Below are 22,945 nucleotides of genomic sequence, written 5' to 3' on the forward strand. Positions count from 1 at the left end.
ATGATAAACTCATGAACTTAATAAAGGTCAACAAAATTAATTAAATAGTTGTCTCTGTATATATTGTTTTTGGTCAAAAACTTCATATTAAATTAGGAGGATGCTGGATGAGGCTCGTCTTCAGTCCTTCTCTCCTTAATTCTCATAATTGCCACCGGCTCCCTCATCTAGCTCGCTCAGCTCTTCATCTGAATTGCTTGCTGAACGAATTTAGTTATCTAGTGTCGCATAGACCCCTAGTGGCGACGTAGGGTCCCTGTGATCGCCAGCAACCTTGCCGACACCGAGTAACCGAATAAAAATTTCTGTGTCATCTATATAGATGAGAATTGACCGCCGGAATTGAATTGGTCGTTTTTCGAATTCCTGACCGAATCGTTAGATTTATGGACATGGTAATTATCCGTCATGACCGCGGTAATTTACCGTCATTTGACCGGTCATTTTTGTCACTCACATTCCTAGTCTGGTCAATATATGATCCAAGCTCGATCCGAATGTCAGGATGCAATCTGTCTTTCCAGTGCCTGATCAATTGTTCACCATTGGCCCTCATCATTCATAAATTTGCTAACATGCAATGAATACAAGATTTGGAATTATCATGAAGTCGAAGGAAAAACCGACGCCGGTGGCCGAGTTGGATAGACGTAAGTCTAGTGTACGAAAGGTTGTGAGTTTGATTCTCCGTGGAACCGAATTTTTCAACGGAAGGCTCCCGCGAGCGAGAGGTTGCTCATAGAGTAACCGCCTGTATCGGCATGGATTTCCTGTGGTTTCCCATGCTACTTCTATGTTTTATAGGAGTGCGAATGCGGTACAATGTAGAGTCCATACACTGAGAAAAAAAATTTCTAATATCTGAAACATATTTTCTCGAGAGAAGTAAATTATTTTCAGTGGCTTAAATCTCAGAATGTGTGCACTTCACGGAACTCGAATAAATTTTCATTCATCATTATCGTTCCGCGTTACGTCATGAATATTTTACATATTGCAATATTGGAAGTGAATAACGAAAAAATCATGAAAACAATAAAGACTAGAAGATTGACGATTCTTCTACGCGATTTGAGTAAGTTCATTTGCGACAAAATCATACTTGAGTACAAGAATATTTTAAAGCATGAGGTCTTTCTCGGGTCATGTGAGTTGGGATGCCTGAGAGAATTAAGCAATTGAAGGAAATTTACTTGTCTCAAGAAAATATGTTTCAGATATTAGAAATTTTTTTTCTCAGTGTAGCCGCATGCGTAGGGTTGGATAGAGTGCCGAAATGAGACTCGAAAAGAGGACTCAAAAGGCCATAAAAAAAGTCGAAGGAATTAGTTTTTCAATGTTAACTATCAACAAGAAATTGTGAATAATGAAATTCCATAGTAAGTAACAGCAATAACCGCTGTTGAGGGAATTTAGATAGATCTATTGATAGAAATTGGTAAATTAAATTTGTACAGATACACCTCGAGCTTCAAAATTAGGGGGAATTTTCCTCAAGCTTCCCAGCAACCAAAAGCTTGTGTCAAGTTTTGCACTCTCAAATTTTGCAGCTCTCGTCATCACACAAAAAGTCTTTATGTGTTGCGTGTTCCATTCTGTCAGCACTTTGTTCACAAAAAGACACGACGTTGAAGATAATGAAAGAGTAAAGACATTCTTCCAAGAAATATAACAGCGAAAATACGGGAGGGAACAAAAAGAATGCAGAATAAGAAGAACTAGAAGGAATATGATGACGAATCCTAGGGCAATCATTGAATCGATACTCCTGATCTGCTATGTATCATTTACTATGGCTTTTTCTGCAATATTTTCCCTCACCGCCAGATGTTCTTTTCTCTGTGAGTCAGGTCACTTTTCTGTGTGCTTTTATAATTTTTTGAATTTTCGAGCAATGTTTCGACCGCCAGGCCAAATAATCTTCATTTTAACAAACTGCTGTCAAAAATTTTCATACTATTAATATTTGATAATCGTCTCATGTCAGTTTAAACGATCAGTCTGTTGTACTCAATATATGAATGCATGGTGTAAATTTTTCAATCAATCCTGGTTAAAATCAGTCATTTGTCGATATATCAGACTGAAGTCCGTAGGAATTTTGGACGATCGAAATTATTTGATGACTGCGATTTTGGAATAGGACTGATCCCTATTCGAGTTGATAATTCGCAGAGGTTTTCACGTCTCACCCATTCTAATACTATAATACTTGAATCCAGATGTTCTTTGTGAATGTTGTGTAGTGGATAATCCCTGGTGAATTATCAATAGGATTCAAAACACAAATTTGCGGTATCAATCTATTTGTTTATTACTAGAGGGACTAGCGAATGGGCGCTTCGCGCCCGTCGCTAGATTATATTATATTATATTAATTTATTTTATTGTTTTCTTTCTAATTTTTCTTTGTGGTTAGATTAAATTAAATTTAATGGATTCTATTCCCATTGTAGTATACAAATTGTGGGAACAGTTTTTTTCATTTTCAAGTGAAGAGATATTTATATTAAATAATATCAATATAATATAATAATTCCCCTCAATGAAATCATATTATGAAAATGAAATTTTTCGTTTTCATGATCTGATTTCATTGAGAGGAAATGAGAAAAATGCAGGGAGAGATGATCAGCAAGAAAATAAAAGAAAACGATTTTTGTAAAAAATTTAAAAACTGATTTTTTTTTTTTATGACGAAAAAATATCAATATGTTTCTTCTCTATTATCTAATTTCAATGGAAGAATGTGAAAAAAACAGAGATACGTGATCAGCAAGAAAATCAAAATTTCTATTTTTGAATGTCTCCGGAAAGTTTTAAAATTAATATATTTTTTCAAATAAAGAATACCCATCAATTCAATTTCTACCCTCACATTTTGATAGAAGACATAACAAGATTAGCAAAGAATAAAAATCGGAGATGAAAAATTTTATCGGATTAATATAATGTAATAATTCAATAAGCATGCGTAGTATTCAATTTCTGTAACTGTGTCCCTATACTATTCATGGATTTTTGCGATTGTCATTTCTACTATCAAGTGAATTCAATTTTACTTTTGTAGGAAGAGTCGCATGAAAGAAAACAATGAAGCAGTAAATTTCACAATATTTTTAAAATTTTCTAGATTCAAACGATAAAGCTTGCACGCCGTGAAATGCATCGGATAATTTGTTTTTGTCAAAATGAATAGAACCTTTTGACGCTCAAACACTTTTAACTTATACCACGGATAACTGTAAACGGAATGAAATAATGCTTCTGTTCTCGTCGTTATGACATCACCTCCAAAACAGAATAAGAACATTTGACCATAAAAAAATATTGTTGTACAACCGAATATTACCAAATTCCCGCGTTCTTCATTTTCACTCCATGACGTCAACACTATCATCACTAGAAAATAGAATCCAAGTAGTCTATTGGAGGAATACGTGCTTTGAAATATTTTACTTACAAGCACTACTTATGAAGCATAAATTGGTCATTAAATGGCACAAGACTACAAAAGTGAATGTTTCTTCCACATGATAACACAGCCTCAGAAGACGATTATGCTGTTTCACAAATGCATCAATTGGTGAAGATTTTCCGTCATATGAATTGATGGATCCCTCCAAATTCAGTTTCAATATATTCAATTGACCACTAAGGTGGCTAAGAATTTGGTAATAGCAAGCATCACTCCCATTCACACATAACTGCATGATACAAAGTTGAATACTTTGCGTAGCATATATTAAGTATATGTTCATGGGAAGATCTGACCTCCAACAACCAGCACCGAGCGCCACGTATTGTATTGTCGAATTTTCACTGTTCAATCGAAAATTTAATGCAGCTTTGCGAAGGACAGCCAGCACTGAAATAGATAATGAACCACCGAGTAGAAAAAGGAAACCCGCTGTGCTCACCACCGAACTTCTTCCCATAATTTTGCGAGATTGAGTACAAGTGGTAGTTGACCAATCTTGCGCAGTAGACAGTATGATGGATTTCATATTTTTCCAATAAATTCTCGGAAGTGTAATCTTCAGTATTCCGAGCAATGCACTTGGAACGAACACAGCTGATTCTAATGCCTCATTGATAGTACCGCAATTTCTGAGAATATCTTGCACAAGCATTGCTGCCATAGAAGTCTATAGAAATCAATCATTGAAAATCTCTAATAGCTATCTGTTAGTTATCTCGATTACTATCTGATAACTATCATTAATACTGAAGCGATAGTTCAATTCAGTATTAAACACACAAAAGTTTTTCTACGAGTGCCGAATGCTACTTTTCATCACAAAGTCTATGATGAAGAGAATATATTCTCAGAGATAGGCAATAATCATTAATTCTCCAATATTTTTCGAAATAATTGCAATTATCTCAATTTTTCGATTATTTCATCAATTGGCAATCATTACAAAAAATTATGCATGAAATTCTAAATCGCTAAGGCAAGGATTTTTCATGAATAAATTATGTAATTGGAATTAACGATCTCAGAATGTGACTGGAATGAATCGATCCAGTGGTTTTCCCACGATTAAGTATTAGAATTGATAAGCTCTTACAGTGATTGCATTATTCCATAATTTTGGAGGTTCAGTGATGACTCATTGAATAATTGCATAATATGCAGCGATAATTATCCATTGATGAAATAATCGAAAATTTTCTCACATCAGTTACCTAAAGAAAGTTTATTTCGTTTCGATTATGAAATGATTCAAGTATTGAACGTTTTCTAGGTATGATTGATGATTGATCGGAATATTGAATCATTTTTTTTTTTTTTTATGCTTATTTTATATCGCTTCGAGTCTGATGAGACTATATGGCGATTGATCAAGACTTTAAAAATGGTTAGATCTCACCATTCTACCCGGCCAGGAATCGAACCTGGAACCTATCCGTTGTGAGGCAACGGCCTTAACCACTACGCCAGGCCACCGGGCTAATATTGAATCATTAGGAATTCTAATTGATGATTCAGTAAATAATTAAAAATCTCTCCATGAAAATTACTCATTAATTGAATAATTATTTTTTTCGGAATCGGAATGAATTGAATTCCAGATTCAATTAATTCCTCTTTGAATAATTGAGAAAGAATCGAACAAGATTAACAGTTGGCACATTAATCGGTTAATTTTTTATTCTGATAGACAATTGACTAATTAATTGGTAATCGTTACTGGGTGATTATTCATTTATCGAAAAATGTATCAGGACTCATAGCAATTGTCGATTAGTAAAATAATTGGCAATCCTTGGTCATTAAATTATTCATTGCTTAATTAATCAATCATCCCCTCGAATATTGGATTATGCAAGTAATCAACTAACATTAATTATAATTTATAATTATGCCGATCCCTGTATATCATGAGACTTGTGATTTTCGGACCGATAAGTAAAATTTCCAGGCGCAATGGAGGTCTGGCATTTGAAGTTGAAATGACGTTCTCAATTATATTATAGCTATTCCACAATTCTAACTACACGAGTAAAGAATCGGATGAGATTGAAAGGTAAGACAGTTATAGCTGGTTGACTGGTGATAGTATAATCCACTTAAAATCACTCCTTTGAGGTTGGTAGTCATTAAGTTTTCTCGTGTAATTCTAGGTAATAATAATTTGAAGTATCAGCCTCTATACAGCATATAAATTTCAACAACAATTTTCATGATCAAGATCCACGACAGAGACATTGTTGGCGTAGGATCCAAAAAAAACCTAACGAATATGAAATTGTTGCAGAAATTGTTCAAAATTTGCCAGTGCAAACTGTCTTCCTTAGACGAACGTTTACAAACACAGAACGTCATCTTTTATTCTTAATTTTTTTTATTCAGGCTAGACTCCTACCTGAATGATTTACAAAACCATGGAATATTCATGAATCATTCAGACCGGAATCTTGCGAAACTTCAAATTTCATCCGATCTCTCCGTGTGAGGGCAATTTCATAATTCCTCGTAACTGTCCGAAGTCTGATCGGCTCAAGTAGAAAGTATTTTCTGACTAGATTGAGTCAATCGAATGAATAGCTTTTCCAATATACTGTAAGGGATAAAGGCGATAAAAAAGCGATAAAATAGCCAATACTTAAAACACTGTAAAAAATTTCCAAATACCAGTATTATTATGATAGAAAAGAAACGAGTTTTGGAGAATGTTTCCTGACACGTAAATGGCCAGACACCCATAATTTGCGCTGTGACTTTGTATGTTCGGAAATCACGTAGGGCATCTATGTCCCAAAAATCTTCGATATTTCTCTTCATTATTCTCCTGAAAGAACCCTTTTCAAAACCGATGATGTTCGCCAGAAGGTCTTACATGAAGTAACAAAAATAGTCAATTTTGAAACGACCGTGAACTGATTATCGCGACGGATCGAGAATGAACCGCGAAACTGTTCAACGACAGCGAGTGTATTTACACCGTACGAACTTGATGTGTTGTTAGCGTTGACATAAACTCAAAGGAGTTCGATGGATTTCCTTTTACATGGGAAATAATAGCCAACTTCTGTCTCGTTTCCACTGAGCCTAACTCATCGTTGTGTTTCCACCGACGAGTTACTTCAACTCTACTCGTGTCCAACTCCCCGGTGTAAATAGGCTTACTTGACTGCTGCGCACGAATCGCGTTCCTTCCACCACCACTACACGTCGTATGAAAAATTTATACGCGACACCACTCCGTCTATCAACGAAATTTTGCGTAGGGATATGAAATGACGAATAATGATGGGGCAAATACATGGTATACAAAGCTACCTTCTTCTTGCTTCTTCTTTGAGCTACTCTTTACTTATAAACCACATATTATAGATACGAAGTTGAGGAAGTACAATAGAAGGGCCAATGAACTGCTCCTTTCTCCATAAAAGCTCCCCCCCCCAGCTCGCCGCGGTGTTCCTTCCGCAAGTCAGTGCAAATTTCTAAGCAATACTACGTATAAGCTTCGTTAATTGCAATTCGAGATTAATTATTTGTTATTTTGCCTATTTTCATAGCCGTGCAATGAATGCATTTTGACAAAACCTGGAGGGTATCCAAATACTTGACAATTTTTTTCTCCAGTGTTTGGAGAAAAAAACAGTCAAAGTACTTGGATATGCGTTTATACTTTTATAGTCGAACATCAGAGCTTTCATTTGAACCCCATCTGTTTTCCACCATAAACATCATTAGCAGTGTCTATTCACACGCTCCACGGTAACTTTGACCGTGGATATACGGGGCGTTTTCCCGTGGGTTCAAGGTAATTTCTACCGTGGATGTATGGGAGATCGTGGACCCTCAACTCTTTACTTCTCAAGCCCGAGTGAAAGAGTGGGTCGCGAAATGGCGTGCAAATGATTCGAAGGATGATTTTTGAACCAGGGGAGACTCCTAGACCTCACTGGACAATGTTGGCACAACTCTGGGTTTCAACTCTGAAACCAGAGTTCAAAACCAAAGTTCATAACAGAGATGTCAGACAAGATGTGAGTGAGAATCTACCGTGGAACCACGGTAAAATTTACCGTAGAGCGTGTGAATAGATACTGCCAACATCATTTGTTTGGAATCGTAACAAATTTATCTATATTCAGAATATTGGATTTATGGGTGAGATTGAATTAATAACTCTGTGAATTTAATTTGACTGTGACTATCTTTATTCAGTCGCACGTAGAAGACACATCTCGTTCTTTACTCTAACTCCGGATGTCGGAGACTAACTTCAGAAAAATAAGGACCAGTACATTGGACCACTTGGAACACATTTTCTCTTTGTCCTTTGTTCTATGTTTTGTTCATAATATTCGTAGTCACCCGCCATGTAGTCGCCACGTAATATAAACAGTTTTAAGAACCCCAGCAGGGAGCCAAATTTGTAATATTTTATTACTATTACTTTTGAGCCCTTAAATTGAAAAACCATCAACCTTGTAATTTTTGAGTAAATAAATATCATCAATTCAAATATTCAAATTTTAAGTATTTTATCAATCACTAATTTAAGGTAGGACGATTGACGATTACTTGGGTAATCGACAATTTAGGTAGGAAAATTGACGATTACTTGTGTAATCGAAAATCCCCCTTTCTAAAATTTGAATTATTCACTTAGTAATAAATTTACAGTTGTATATTAACAAATTTTAAATATTGCATTATTCGTAAAAATCAGATTATTAATATTATAATATTGGAAAAATTGAATCAACATATTTTAAACCTTCAATAATATAAGGGCAAATTTGGGTAATATTACTGAAATTTAATATTGATGGGGATCCCTGAACCCCAGTCTGAAGAATTTTATGTGGTGATACTGAAGTGTGTCGAGCTATGTAGAGATTGATTTTTGAATACTATTTCGTTCCATGAAATCCAATACAGAATTTTATCAAAAATCGATTTCGTGTCTAAATAAAAAAATAATGGTTCCAAAAGTTTAAACTATTTCAGTTATCTATTTATGAACAACGAATATTTAAAAAAATAATTATTCTGTGCAACACGTAATTTTAATGACGCTGAATATTTATTATTAAAAAACCAAATTTCTCGCAATTTATTTGACAGTTTTAATGTCAGTTGAAAAAAAATTGAAAACTTATAGCAAATAACAAAATTTTTCTCATGACCTTTTTAGTAGCACTTAATTCGCTCTACAAAAAAGGCTATTATGAAAATTTCCCTATCGCCCTTAAATTCGGAAATATTTATGGAAAACTCAGCTAAAGACTAAATTGACTTAAACCGTTTGACCACTTCGCTGCTGATATTGCTAATTTATTAGCAAAAATAACTATACTATATACAATACAGGAGCAATTTCCCACTTTGTTTGTTAAAAATTCCCAAACTCATTTCATCAAGTCTAATCGATATGAGATATCTCATTGAGTTGCATCGAAAGTCACAGCGTTTGCGATTTCGCGCTCTTTTAAAAGTCATCACGCTGAGTTTTTATGAGGAACGACCGTTTGTAGAGCACGTCAGATTGATATGCGAGAGGAGTGGAGAGGAGGTTAACAATGTCGTTTCACTGTAATTGGTAGTTTTGAGAGGAAAAACCAAACTGCGTAGTAATCTATCCAAGGGCAAGGACAAATACACAGTGGTTGAGTCGTGCGAGGATGGCAGGGCAGGTGAGAATGATCGCACAAAATTAAAACTGAAAATCATTTCTATCCATTCTCATTCGCACATTGATTGAAATTCACAATAAATTAAAATATTCCGAATAGCAATAGCCCAAGATCTAGAGAATTCTTAGACATCTCTCGATAACTTCGTTGCACCCTCACGAAACTGTCAATAAGTTTCGCAGAGGTAAATACCGACCGCTGCGCGAGAGGTTTTCCTGCGAAATACAACTTGTTTATTTTTAAATATAACCTTTAGATGAATATTTCGATTGTCCAACTTGACCGGTCTTCAACTTCATTGTACATATCTCCCTTCAATTTTGCTACCGGCGCTGAGTGATTGACAGAGTTCGAAACATAATCCGAAGTGGATTGAATGTTATTACCCCACTTCAGACCAAATGCAGCATTTCTATTGGTCGCAAATCGGTGAGACAGAATCATGATTAAATTGGCGGGGTGATGACGATCGTACGAAAAAATTTCATGGAAAAACCCAGCCCAGTCGCGAAGAAATTTAATTGAACTTCTGTGGAAAATTCTAGTTTTTCGCTAATTCCACTGAAAGATTCTGCAGCTTTTCTGCGTGGTTTTTCAAACAAAAATATTTAATATACAAAATGTTATAGAGAATTTTTCCCATCCAAATTTTAGCCAATAGAATTCCACCATTCGACGTCACGTGGTAGAACCTACAGGGTTTTCAACTGATAATTTTTGATAATTTTCTCTGGTAGTTGCTATATCAAAAAACAAAAGATTATTCAATTGAGTGAAAAACACTCAACACTCGTGCTTTGCACTCGTGATTTTTTAGCCTGAACAACTTGACTCCTTCGTTTGTTTGCAACGAACCTCGGGAAATACCCGATAATTTTGAAGCTATTCTCTTCTTCTATTTTTTCATGTCAAGGCAGGCACGAAAAAATTTAATAGAAAATTCTAACGAATTCGCAAGACAATTCTATTGGATTTCCATTGAACTATCTATTAGCTTTGGGCCGATGGTATTGAATGGTTAATATTATTACGGAATCGAATGGTTTAATCTATCTTCTTTCTCTCTTTTGTCAAATAAAAAGAAAGTTGATTGTCATTCTCTAATGTTTGGGAATATAACTTCACCCGTGATCCACCTTTGTTCTATGATTGACTCTGAAGAACTGTCAATAGATACGCCCCTTCGATTGATCCTGAATTATTTTTGAATCAAATACAACAATATAAAATATTCTATAGAAAAAATAAAAACACAATTCGAATTTTCTGTACAACTTATTCTATGAAGATATTATCATGGAATTTCCTCGGCTCAAATTTTGTAATTTTTTTTCACTCTATTTTTCTTTTCTTTTTAGTGAACATTTTTTGAATGATCGTTGAAAAATAGATTTTTGGAAAAATATCAATTTTTTCGAATATGTACGAAAACTTGAATTTTAACCCTCTCAGGTGAATGGGCGTTTCCACCACTCTACACACTTTCCGTAAGAAATGCCCGTCCCCACTTCGCCGGACACAGTACTACGCAGGCCGACTTTCACCTTAGAGGGTTAATTAGTGTTAAGGAATAGCATTTATTAAAGTCGATATCCATGATAACATCCATAAAATTAAACTGATCCTTTTTAAGAAAATTTCTAAAAAAAAATGAAGAAAGAAGACCGCGTACATGCATGCATATACCATCTAAAAATCGCATATCCGCACTTTCTCGACAATATTTAGTTACCCTAACACAAAAAATTGGAACCTTAAATTCGAACGATTACAAACTTTTCATTCGGAAGCAAACACGTGGAAAATTCAACCCGAGATATTTGTATAGAATAAGTTGTAAAATTCAAAATCTAGTGGCTTTTTTTCATGAAATACTTTTTAACGTGGATACGTCTATGATTTCAATATGGGGGGTCATTCTGGAAAACGGTCCTTATGTGCAGTGCCATCTATTGGAATTCTATAAAATTCTACACATTTCGAGGTAATTCGAGAAGTTTCTTGAAATTTCGAAAAAATTCAAGGAGTGTCTGGAAATTTCGAGGAAATTCAGGGAGTTTCTAGAAAATTCGAGAGAATTAACGGAGTTTCCAGAAAATTCGAGGGAATATAAGGAGCTTCTAGGAAATTTGAGAAAGAAGGCAAGACCATGGACGTATCCACGTACAATTACAGCTGTATCTAAGATACAGCCGCCTGTAATTTTTTATTGAACATTTCTATTTTAAAAAAAGGCAAAAAAAGCCTGGAAATTTTTCAATACAATCGACGAAAAAATAATATGAATCCGATGAAAAAAAAAACGTGTTTCATACCAAGTTTTCAAGAACGCCTTTGACTCCCTCAGCAGTTCTGGAAAACAGTATGTACTGATCTTGACCCAAAATCACTTTTGTCTTGTTTCGCCATTTCCCTACTGGTTTATAAATATCTCATTATTTCAAGCTTACGAGTTCGCTTAGTGTTATTTTGCTACACAAATTGTTTCTTAAAATACTTATCTCTCGGGCACTCGTTCTATCAATGCTGGAATGAGTGTAAATATTCATATGTTATAGCAGTAAGCATTTGACTAAACGATGAAGACCACCTGGAGAGATAGAGACCGGGTGAGATTGATATTGTGATTTTCACTTGCAAAAATTTTTACACAGCATCGAGACTTTGCAATGAGGAGTACATACGAATCTTCCAGTTTAAAAGTGTATTCGGGATCAAGTTCATAACGGTAACGGTTCAAACATGATTACATGTGTGAGAAAATTTAATAGAAAAACCTAGCGAATTCGCTGGACAGTTCTATTGGTTTCCTATTGAAATATTCTATTGGAATGTTCAGTAGAAAATGTTGTAAACAAAAAGTCAATAGAATTCTATTTCAGTTATCTGACAAGATGTGGAATTCTACATAAACTCTTCTTTCGTGAGTTGTCTTTTCGTTAGTTGTCAATGTCAGATGATTGCCATCGATTAACATTTCGTTGGTCGCGCTATTTATGAATAACAATGCATCTAGAGGTTCACGAAAATTTTACAAAATTCAGCATCTTCCGAAGTATAGAGGAGTCGTATTGACAAGTGGTTTTATGAAAAGTATTTTCATTAGTGTAATATTGAATTTTTTTCTAAAACTCCCAAAAAAGATACCAAATGCGGGTTTGAATAGATAAGTAATGGTGACATTTGCGAGCGAAAATCATGCGGAGTTTCGTTAATTATACGGTCAAGTTATTCGAATTTTTCCCGCACAGTTTTATACGACTTTTCACAATGCAGCGCGGTGCCGTCGTGCGTGATTGATTGTTAACCAAATTAAGAAATCATCTTAATTATGCGCGAAAAATTTTTTCCCTTTATGTAGCTAATCCACCGACGCCGCAGCGATGCATATTATTATAAGAATCCTCTTCAGAATTGAGTATTTCACTGTTAATTTCGAAAGTCTCACGAAAATAGTTGGCAAACAAAAATGAGATGAAATAAATTTTTTATGAATATTTGAATGTAACATTATTCGTTGCTTTATTTTTAACATTTCGTTACTTCTGACGTTTCGCTTGGCTTTCATTGAATACTTTCATTGGAATTTCCAGATTCTAATGATTTTCTTATCAATTTCTCATTTCTCAACGCCGAAATTTTAAAAATTTCAGTGGAAATTTCATTTATAAAACGAATTATTTTGCTTGTAGAATGTTTTACATATAAAATTACTTCGCACATGTACATTGTAAAAATTCCAACTAGCAGGCACTGAAAAATCTGGGGTAAATTTTAAGAAAGAGGCCCCATCACCGATACGATGGTCAAGTTTTCAGAAGCCCTCTTTCGTAACATTTACCCAATCTGGTATCTATCTATATTATAAAAATCCAAATCGGCTTCTGATGATAAAAATTTGTTATTCGAAATAGAGACTCCGAAATTAAGGGTCACAAGGTTCATGTGGATCAGAATAAGGGACACGAGGGTCAGTAAGGGCTACAAGGGTCAGATTAAGGATCACAAAGGTCAGATTAAGAGTCCAAATAAGGGTCATGAGGGTCAGAAACTAAGGTCAAAATAAAGGTCACGAGGGGTATAGTGAGGGTCAGAACGAGGGTCACGAGGCTCAGATTAAGGGTCGCAAGGGTCAGAATAAGGATCATGGGGGTTGGCGAGCGAAGCGAGCAGGGGGCGTAGCCCCCTGGTTATCAAAATATAATCTGATTTTCTTTCATTGAATAGGATTTTCAGAAGCCTCTGAATGGGGAAACAACAGTAGCCACTTTATCAAGGGCTCTTATTGCGACTTCAGTCCAGCATAAGCCTCTGCCAGGATTTGATATGGACCGTGATGACCCACGGTATTATCGTCTCCAGCAAGAAATTGATTGTGATATCGTTTATCCAGGAATTTTGATTGGTGATGCGTAAGGAATTTCAATTCTGTATGTTCACTAATGTCATATTACGAGTTCTCTGGATCAATTTTTCTCGTCTCTGCGATAGGGCCACCGCAAAAAACAAGAGCTACTTGAAGCGTATCGGCGTAACTCACGTGTTGAATGCAGCAGAGGGGACCCGCTTCGGGTTCGTTCCAACGAACAAGGACTATTACAGAGATGTTGGAATGCAGTATTTGGGACTACCTCTGGCAGATTTACCTTCGGTAGACATTAGCAAATATTTCTATACAGCAGCGGTTTTCATTGATGATGCCATAAAGAGTGGAGGTAAATAATTTTTGAAATGTGATGACCACACGGACGAAAAAATTTAATAGGAAACCCTATCAAATTCGTCAAAAAATTCTATTGAAATGTTCAATAGAAAATATTCAGTAGAAAAAGTCAATAGAATTCAATTTTTCTACATAACTTATTCTATTCACATATTTTCTATAGATTTTCCTCGACTCAAATTCTCTAAGTTTTTTCGTTTGATTTTCTTGATGAGAAGAAAAAAAAAATAGAATGAAAAAAACTTAGAAAATTTGAGTCGAGGAAAATCTATAGAAAATATGTCAATAGAATCAGCCAAAAACTAATAGAAAGTTTAATAGAAATTCAATAGAATTTTCTAACGAAATCGACAGGTTTTTCTATTACATTTTTCCGTACGCGCAGTCACAGCGTAATTGTCTTCCTTACACTAGCGCCACCCCCTGTTGATGCCCTTTTTCCTGTCAGATTCGACATTCATTTTTTCAATTAATTGCTTATAATCGTTCTCATTACAAAAAACAATACGATCGATGAGAATTATATGTCCCAATTTATCAACTATCAAATCTTCCTATTACAATAAATGCTCATGTTCTAATCCCCATGCTCACTGAATACGATTTTAATCATAATTGCAATTCAATTTTTTCTAGAACACACTTTACAGTGTGAATTTCTGGAATTCAATGTTTGTTGCTGCGCTTTCGCTGGAAAATTATATTGGAACTCATTTTTTTTACTCATTTCTCTAAAAATTATACGATTTTGCCCCTTTATACATTATAAAATACATTATGATAGAAAAAAATTAGCAAAATTTGATTTGTATAGACGGCTTTTTTTAGTTACGTTTTATTAAATGGAATTTAATGAAAAGCATGGAAAAATCAAAGCATGAATCTTTCGAGTTATTTTCCGTTGAATTTTGTAATGAGAATTTTTAAAATGCGATAATAAAATTTGGAAAGCTTATGCTTAATCATTTCTACAAAAATAATCTTAAGAATGATTTAGTGTAATGAGTTATGTAAATAACTAAAATTTTCTTCTTATTTTAACATCTGATAAAATATTGAATGGATTTTAAATTATTAGGAACAGTGTTCGTTCACTGTATGGTAGGAGTATCACGCAGTGCAACTTGTGTAATTGCATACCTGATGATCAAACGTCACCTACTGGCTGAGGAAGCGATCCGTTTGATACGAAAGAGTCGGAGCATTCATCCAAATGAGGGCTTCCTGTACCAGCTAGCACGATTGGACAATCAGCTTCGGCGCCATCGGCTTTAATCAGAATTCATCGGTCACGAAATCTATCGAAAAACGCTTTGGGAAAAATTGTGGTTTATTTAGATAACTTATTTAATTTGGATGTAGAGTTAACAGTTTAAGACAATTTATAAGAAATGGAATTATGCCTTTTTTATCGGAGATTGAGGTTGATCCTCTGTACGAAATTTAATGTAATAAAAGTGGGATTCATCTAAAATCTGTACAAGAGCTTCTGCTACAAATGATAAATTTATTAGGATAAAATCACACATTTTCAGGCTTTTCATGCTTGCGAAACTCTTTTCATTGATAAACGGTCTCATAACTTTACATTGATGTCAGAAGTAAAGTGAAGTGAAGTGAAATTCCGTGCATTGTTAGTGAATTCGTGAAAAATGCAGTCCCCAAGCGAGAGGAATTTCGAGCTTAGTACAGCCCAGCGACTGAGGAACCAGACGCTTTTGGATGCTCTGGATATAACTAGCATTCAACTGAGAATTCAAGAAGTCAGGACATCTATCAGAGATTTGAAGGATCATCTTTCAAATGTTCTTCAACTCCAAGGTCAAAATTTGACAATTCAAATGGAAGAAAACACGAAAAACTTCATGGAAAAAATCGGGAGTTTTCTTCAATTAATTTTCGAAAAATTATGCAAACACAAGAAAAAATTATGGAAAAACCTAGCGCATTTGTTCGAGAATTCTCTTGATCTTTTATTGGAAATTCTGTTACTTTATCGCCGATTATATCGAAAAATTTCGCCGCTTTTTCAATAGAAAACAAGTTTCAAGTTTTTTCGTTAAAAAACTTGTTTAGAAAAAGATTATAGAATTTGATTTTTCTACATGACTTTTTCTATTGGAATACTTTCTTCAGAACAATCTCCACCTAACTTTCTTAACTTTGCTTCATTCTGTGTTCTTCCTCCTTTCATTGAAAAAAATCAAACAAACAAAACTTAGAAAATCCAAGCCAAAGTATTACTGAGTGGTTCCACCAAATATTGACCTAAAATATTGCCTCAAAACTTTTGCTATTCTTTTTATTTTCTTATCGTAAAATACAAGTAAAAAATGATTTATCGTATAATGTCTATTTAATGTATAAATTATCAAAAATCACCAGGGTGCCCCTGTCGTAAGTGTAAATATCTCCAAGTAAAAAATAACTTGCCTTTTTTGTATTTTTCAATCAGAATAAATATGTCTATTTTCCTATGTTAAAAACAAACAAAATACCGCAAAAAAAAACTAGGACAATTTGTCTTCAGGAATTTTTATAGGGGAAATCTCAAAAGAATTACTTCTATAGACAAATAAAAATCTATAAATTTTTTCTATTGCACATTTCTGTTGTAATTTAAGGAAGGCGGGTGTGGGAAAAACCTAGAGGATTCAGAAAACCAACACAATTTCAGTGAATTCCTAGGGTCTTCTCCCCAAAGTTTTCCCCCACTGTCGGAATTGTTGGCGGTTGTTCGGCTCTCCTTGACAAATGGAATCAGTATTTTATCAAATTTACACCAAAAATTAAAAATCAAACGATTCCGATCAATGTTTTAACAACTCACCCCCACAGTATATACTAAAATGGCCCACAGAAACTGCAATGTCACTGGTGAAATCGAACCAAGAGTGCCTCGACATCCAACCGCAGCCCCGGTAACCAACCTAACCTCCTCTATTTTCAAATTCCATAAACAAAACAATAACAACAACACAGACTAAAATTTCTTTTCTGCCCTCCGGCCGGAAAGCGTCAACTTCCTGGCCGCTGCGCTAAACGAAGTTGCCACTTTCCGGCTACGTCGAGCAGAAAAATAGTATACACACCTTGGCCAGTAAATAAGAAAGCCTCAGATCACATGTTTTTGTCGGCCGAGGCGAAGCCGAGGTCAACAAACATGTGATCTGAGAGATTCCTTACTTTACTGGCCAAGGTGTGTAATCTACTATTTCCCTTTGAAAAATCGTATTTCAATTGTTTTCATTGAGAAATCAACATTTCGACAGTGAAAACCGTGGAAACCTGTGGCTTGAAATTAGTTTTCGGAGGGAAAAGAAGATTTAGTTGGACTATATACATAACAACAACGTTCTATTCCAGACTGAAACCGTGCCAACAGTGCCAGAGGTGTCCCTGGCGTTCGACACCCCCCAACAACGAAATCCATTTCCGAATGAACCTAGATCCTCAACTCTGCCAACCTCCTATGCCCAGTGGAAGCAACAAGTGCCCCATCAACCCACCTACAACAATAAAATCGATGGTGGAATGGTGCAAAGAATATCCCGAAGTAACTCATCATCAGAAACCTCTCGAAAGCCAACGGCAGCCCTTGCCATAATCGAAAGGCCCCAGAATCTTCCTCCAAGCACTTTCACAAGGGACTCTCGCCTGAAATTCTACCAAAAAATCGGCCCAGAGTCTTCTCCAGCAGAGAGTAAAATCCTCCCCATGAATAATCCCCTGAAATCCCCTCCAAGAAGACGCCAAAGATCTCTCCCAGTGGCTTCTCGACCCCAAGAGCCCTCAGACGTAGTCCTAAAAGAAAAACTAGAAGTCTCGTCAAACCCCCAGGACAGAGTGGATCGAATAAAAAATACCTGCGACTGTCATTCCCATAATTCAGAGAACACTGATATAATAAACAAACTGCTGTCCCTAGTCCAGAGTCAAAATGCCCAGATACAGATGCTCCAGGGTCAAGTGGAGACTCTCCTCTCAATCAGAACCGAGAGACCCAGGGAGTTGAATGACTACCAGAGACTTCCCCTCCCAGCCCACAACGTCGCCACGAACACCATTGATCCGGCTCTCCAGAACCCATGTCTCCAATACCCAAAATCCCCTCGAGAAATTCAGGAATTCGAGGAGAAACAGAGGGACGACAAGTGCAAACAGCTGATAAAGGAGAAAAAGGTGTCGATAGGTGTCATGACGAGTTTTGAATTAACTGTTCAGGATTCAGTGGTTTATAATGTTGATGCTGTGCCAACGCCCACAGATTATCAAGAAAAGTCTCCCCACTCAGAGGGGAACAAGAATCTTGGCAGCAGGACTCCTGTTGCTGTGGGGAAAATACCGAATGGACCTTTGGAGCAGATTATCGAGGACTCAGAGAGCCATTTGTCGTCTACTGTTCAAGCCAGTAATAATTTTCATACGGTTTCGTCCGCGAGGAAGTCACTGCAGGGAAATTTCCAGGGAGATTTGTCGACTTGTGTGGAATTGCCACAAATCAATCGTCAGCAGAGTCCGGTTGTCCCTCTGAGCCAGACGAATCGTGTGGGGATTGAGACTCGACCTCATAAACAGCCAGATGTTGCGAGTGGTCAGAAAAGATTTTCCAGTGGAGACAATCATTCACCGAATCAGCAAAAATATTCACCAACATCACGAGTTGCTCCATCAAATCTCAGGACTGATTCACCTCCTGAGGACGTGGAGTCTGTCAAGAAGACCCCCAAAGTTGGGTGGACTCTGTATGACAATGTCATGTGCCAGGTGAACGAAATTCTTCACAACACGCAGGAGGAACGTGTGGAGAAGAGACAGGAGATCGTCCAGGAGACGAATGGACCCAAATTGTTGCTCAATGGGATACAGCAATCGACGGTGGAGCAGCTGAAGTTGTTTGGCTTCACGTTTGCTGATACCTCTGGATGCTCTGAGGGGAGATCTTTGGTCGATGGCAGGAGAATGAATCCGATTCCGATTGATGCTTCGTACTATCCCAGGCTGGATTATCAGGCCAATGTCATTCAGACGTCGGGGTCTGTGAGTGATAGTAATACCAGCATGCATATGAAGGCACTGGCTATGAAGTACTTGGGGACCAAACAGCTGCCCAATGTCTCCAGTCATCAGAGGGGGATGGAGCTGTTCACTAGCATGGTGCTGAGTAATATTCAGAATAATATGCCTGGGGCATCTGGTAATGAAGGTAAGGAGTTCATTTATTGCGACTTAGGATAAGGGAGGGCGACAGGCGTACGAAAAAATTTCAGACTAGAACAGGGGGCCCGTATTGTTTTCCATCGGTGCCACAATAGCAAAATTTCCTTACCGTTAATTACCCTACCGTTTCTCACTTTGATTAATTTTTATTTCAATAGTAATGCAGCAAAAATGAATGGTTTCAACAAAGTTTTTCACAATGAGAATTTAATTGTTGAATAATTTATTCGGAATCGTCATAATCCTTTTCATCTTCTTCGGTTCACTTTTGCTTTTTGCGTTCTTTTTTTAAGGATGTATTATGTACTATATACATATATAGCATCTATTATATAATATATACATATATACTATTGTATATATATATATATGTTTTTACAGAACTATGTATTTTTTTATTGTAGCAAAAAATGAATTTCTCATTTTTTACAATTACTGTAGATAAAAGATTACAGTACATAACAAAAATGCATAGTCATCATATTACATACTTGATAAGCGGAATAGAGGCTTCAAAAATCGTTACACTGGATTTTTTTTAAGTGGAAAAACGTAACGAATTGGCTAGAAAATTGGATTGGATTTCTGTAAACCTTTTTATTAGTTTTTTGTCCATTCTGTTGAAAAATTCCACAGGTTACCTGCACATTTCTTTTTTCAATAGAATTTTTTAATGGAAAATATTTTATAGAAAAATCAATAGAATACGATTTTTATATATTACTTATTCCATTCAGACATTTTCATCAGCAATTCCTTGGCACAAATTTTCTGAGTTTATTTGCTTGATTTTTCAGTGAAAAGAGAAGGACAATAAAGCAGAAAAAGCTTGAAAAATTCATGTCGAGAAATTCCTGTAGACAATTCTCAATAGAAACAGTCGTATAAAAAAATGAAATTCTACAGATTTTTTCAATGACATTTATGTGCGTGTATTTACATTAAATATTATATTGAAACATCACACATAATTTGTTCATAGACGTGAAAAATTTTCTGTTGCCTTGATCTAATCATAAGCCAAATGAAAATGGTATAGTTCTTGTTTTTTTTCTTATGTACTCCAATATCCCTTGATTTTTCTCCAAGAATATTCCATTAATGTGATATCAAATACAATGAATCCTTTTGAATTCTCGTCATCCCCTACAAAAACAATTTGAATGAAATTTATCACATCTTATCTCCAAACATGAAGAGCTTAAAAAGCGTTGCCCAACATGTTCAATTTCTATTTGACAATGAGATAATCTCTTTTATTCTGTCTAAAAAAATTGGTTTGTCGTTGAACTTAACGAATGGTATAATTGAATAAATGGTTTTCTCCATGTGTTCCAGTTCCTAAATTTGATAACAATCGACGATTCCAAGGATCACCGAAGGCATTACCAGATTGTCAACGTGAAAATTATTTAATCCACTCGAAACAAACTCCACCCAATTCACACAATATATTGGATATGTCGAGCCTGAAGCGTCAACCCAAATTACTATAGCAGACTAGTTTCGATTATTTTTTCCCATTTAGAGTAAGTTCTATGTCTGACATCGATTATTAAAAGTAAAGAAGGAATTCCTTGATTTAAATTCCTTCCATTCAGTTTTGTTGATTCGTACAAGTGAGTGCATGATTCTGCATTTGTTACAGTGTCTGGAATCGACGAAGGTCGAGACTGAACGTGATTATTACTTCATTAATTATGAATGCATCAACTGGAAACATTGGACGTTGTGCGTCTGCAGTGTCAACCCATTACATAATACAATTCCCTCCAGTATTTATATTTTGTATACTAATTTTATGATGACTGAATGTTATTTATTAAGTAATCCTAGCAGATTAGAAAGGGGAAGCACAGAATAAACAAATTTATTCCTTATAAAATGGCATTCTACAGTTTTTTCAAAGAAAATACAATCCATTATTAGAAAAAATCAATAGGATTTAATTTTTCTATACAATTCATTCAATTAAATATTTACCATAGAAATTCCTTGGCCTGAGTTCTTCAAGTATTTTTGTTTGATTTTTTTAATGAGTCTACGAACATGTCGTTTACGATCGTTAATAAAAAAATAAGGAGGTTTAAAAATTAAGGAGATGCCCCGGATTCTGACCCTTACTGTGACCCTAATTCTGATCCTGATGATGCCATTAAAAACGAATTGTTATCTCTATCTCTGTAATATGTACATATCTCTATAGGTTCATAAAGTGTCATAAGAATGTCATAGGGGGTTATATGAGGGTCATATAGGGGTCAAATTCTATGGGGGTAAAATACTTTAAATAATAATAATAATAATAATAATAATACGCGTAAACCTCATATTATTCCATGAAAATAAATGGAAAAATGAATAGTTGAGTCTCACGACAAAAGGCATTAGTTGGAGACTTTTGTAAATATTAAAAATCTCATATCATTGGCTTCCGGATGGATGCTAATGATATCAATAATCACGGCCGCGTGAGACTCAAAACTAAAATTAAAATCTCAATTTTTCAAAGGACGTAAAGCATTTTATCATTTTTTTTTACATTATACGAACACCTAGGCATACTCAAGAAGATGGGGAGGAGCGAGTGAATAGAGCGGGGGCGAAGCCCCCTAGTGTCAAAATAAAATTTGTCTATTAAGATTTTATCGGAGGTCTGACGGGAAAGATGGAACTGTGTAGAAGACAATCGGGTGTATAGAAGAAAGGAATAAGAAGAATAATGGTGATGATAAGATTCAACTCAGTTGCAAATCTGACAAAATTAGTTGAAAAGAAATCTTATTCAATTTATTAAAATTGAATAAATAATGAATTATACATGATAGGAGGAAATGATGTGCAAAATAACCATTTGGAAGCATATTCAAGAGCAATTTCCCACTTGTTTTTTATTATCGGAGGAGAATTGATTTTTGGAGAAATTAAAAAATTAAAAACATTATTAAATGAATTAAATTTTGAATAACCCCCCTGGTAAAACAGTCCGATTATTTCCGACTGGGTGGTAGAAAATGAATCGGCGTTAATGATGTTTCTGTCTTTGCCCGTTAAAGTCCGATTGGCTGGTAGGTAGAGTTTGGAGTTTGAGAAAATTATGAGAATTAATAGGATCAAGGGTATGTGGCTGTCATCGTCCGATTACTTTCCAAAAAAGTGATTGATAGATCTCATATTGCTCGTATAAATCTTTAATATTTATTGCTCATTTAAATATTTATATGCGTAATATGAGATCTATCAACCACTTTTTTGGAAAGTGATTGGACGATAACGGCCACATACCCTTGTTCCCAGTAAATCTAATAATTTTCTCAAACTCCAAATTCTACCTACCAGCCAATCGGAATTTAACGGGCAAATACAGAGACATCATTAACGCCGATTCATTTTTTTCATCACGCTGTGACGAAAAGTGAACTTTTCGGGACGCTCCGCGTGGCCAAAAGTCCAATTTCCGCCACATTGTGATGAAAAATATTATTCGTAACTCGTGAAAAAATGTTTTTTAGCTCGTGGGATTATATCACGAGCCGAACTTTTTAAACAATCTTTGCTCTCGTTTGGCTAGGGTGTTTCGATATAACACGCTATTTCGGGCACGCAGAAACATAAATTATTTATTAAAAAAGTTTGACACTGACGGTAATTTTCAAATGGGACATAGGATTTTTATTTATTTTTTCTGATTTTTCAAGGTTTTTTCTCGATTTTAATCTTCTTCCTAATCTTGAAATGTTCGTGTTCTCATAAGACTCTGTGTTATTTTTGCACTTCTAAATCAATTATTATCAACGATACTAGACTGTCGATTGGACACAATCTCAACGAAAATGTCTTTAT

At 35.4% G+C, this 22,945-nt stretch overlaps 3 protein-coding genes across 4 annotated transcripts; 2 read left to right on the forward strand and 1 right to left on the reverse strand.

Moving 5' to 3' along the window:
- Positions 1-3,058: 3,058 nt before the first annotated feature.
- LOC114841390 (odorant receptor 46a-like) lies at positions 3,059-6,292 on the reverse strand. The gene is made up of 3 exons (XM_029126358.1): positions 6,143-6,292; positions 3,473-4,148; positions 3,059-3,402 (listed from the first exon to the last, which is right to left on the reverse strand). Exons 1-3 carry the CDS (start codon positions 6,290-6,292, stop codon positions 3,059-3,061), a joined length of 1,170 nt encoding a protein of 389 aa, XP_028982191.1.
- Positions 6,293-8,998: 2,706 nt separating this feature from the next.
- LOC107041663 (dual specificity protein phosphatase 3) lies at positions 8,999-15,367 on the forward strand. Of its 2 annotated transcripts, none has more exons than XM_015262307.1 (4): positions 8,999-9,159; positions 13,387-13,571; positions 13,651-13,874; positions 14,961-15,367. In XM_015262307.1, the coding sequence occupies exons 1-4, from the start codon at positions 9,148-9,150 to the stop codon at positions 15,155-15,157; spliced, it is 618 nt and encodes a 205-aa protein (XP_015117793.1). In that variant the 5' UTR covers positions 8,999-9,147; the 3' UTR covers positions 15,158-15,367. The 2 variants fall into 2 exon arrangements, with proteins under 2 accessions (XP_015117793.1, XP_015117792.1); XM_015262306.2 differs by lacking the exon at positions 8,999-9,159 and adding an exon at positions 11,684-11,768.
- A 1,233-nt stretch (positions 15,368-16,600) lies between these two features.
- LOC107041675 lies at positions 16,601-20,962 on the forward strand. The gene is made up of 4 exons (XM_015262326.1): positions 16,601-16,803; positions 17,249-19,088; positions 20,441-20,631; positions 20,751-20,962. The coding sequence occupies exons 1-3, from the start codon at positions 16,732-16,734 to the stop codon at positions 20,596-20,598; spliced, it is 2,070 nt and encodes a 689-aa protein (XP_015117812.1). The 5' UTR covers positions 16,601-16,731; the 3' UTR covers positions 20,599-20,631; positions 20,751-20,962.
- The last annotated feature ends 1,983 nt before the right edge of the window (positions 20,963-22,945 follow it).

This window comes from Diachasma alloeum, unplaced genomic scaffold, assembly GCF_001412515.2.
Source record: "Diachasma alloeum isolate Michigan unplaced genomic scaffold, Dall2.0 Dall_scaffold_00371, whole genome shotgun sequence".
Taxonomy (NCBI): Eukaryota; Metazoa; Arthropoda; class Insecta; order Hymenoptera; family Braconidae; genus Diachasma; species Diachasma alloeum.

What these genes read in the sequence shown, in the direction of transcription:
- LOC107041663 (XM_015262306.2), top strand. Translation starts at nt 11,739, where the DNA reads ATGAAGACCACCTGGAGAGATAGAGACCGG. An exon ending in GGAATTTTGATTGGTGATGC is followed by an intron (nt 13,572 to 13,650) that starts GTAAGGAATTTC and finishes TCTCTGCGATAG; the next exon opens with GGCCACCGCAAAAAACAAGA. An exon ending in TGATGCCATAAAGAGTGGAG is followed by an intron (nt 13,875 to 14,960) that starts GTAAATAATTTT and finishes TTAAATTATTAG; the next exon opens with GAACAGTGTTCGTTCACTGT.
- LOC114841390 (XM_029126358.1), bottom strand. Translation starts at nt 6,292, where the DNA reads ATGAAGAGAAATATCGAAGATTTTTGGGACATAGATGCCCTACGTGAT. An exon ending in TTTCTATCATAATAATACTG is followed by an intron (nt 4,149 to 6,142) that starts GTATTTGGAAAT and finishes TGATTTCTATAG; the next exon opens with ACTTCTATGGCAGCAATGCT. An exon ending in GACCAATTTATGCTTCATAA is followed by an intron (nt 3,403 to 3,472) that starts GTAGTGCTTGTA and finishes TCTATTTTCTAG; the next exon opens with TGATGATAGTGTTGACGTCA.
- LOC107041675 (XM_015262326.1), top strand. Translation starts at nt 16,732, where the DNA reads ATGGCCCACAGAAACTGCAATGTCACTGGTGAAATCGAACCAAGAGTG. An exon ending in GACATCCAACCGCAGCCCCG is followed by an intron (nt 16,804 to 17,248) that starts GTAACCAACCTA and finishes GTTCTATTCCAG; the next exon opens with ACTGAAACCGTGCCAACAGT. An exon ending in TGGGGCATCTGGTAATGAAG is followed by an intron (nt 19,089 to 20,440) that starts GTAAGGAGTTCA and finishes CATGTGTTCCAG; the next exon opens with TTCCTAAATTTGATAACAAT.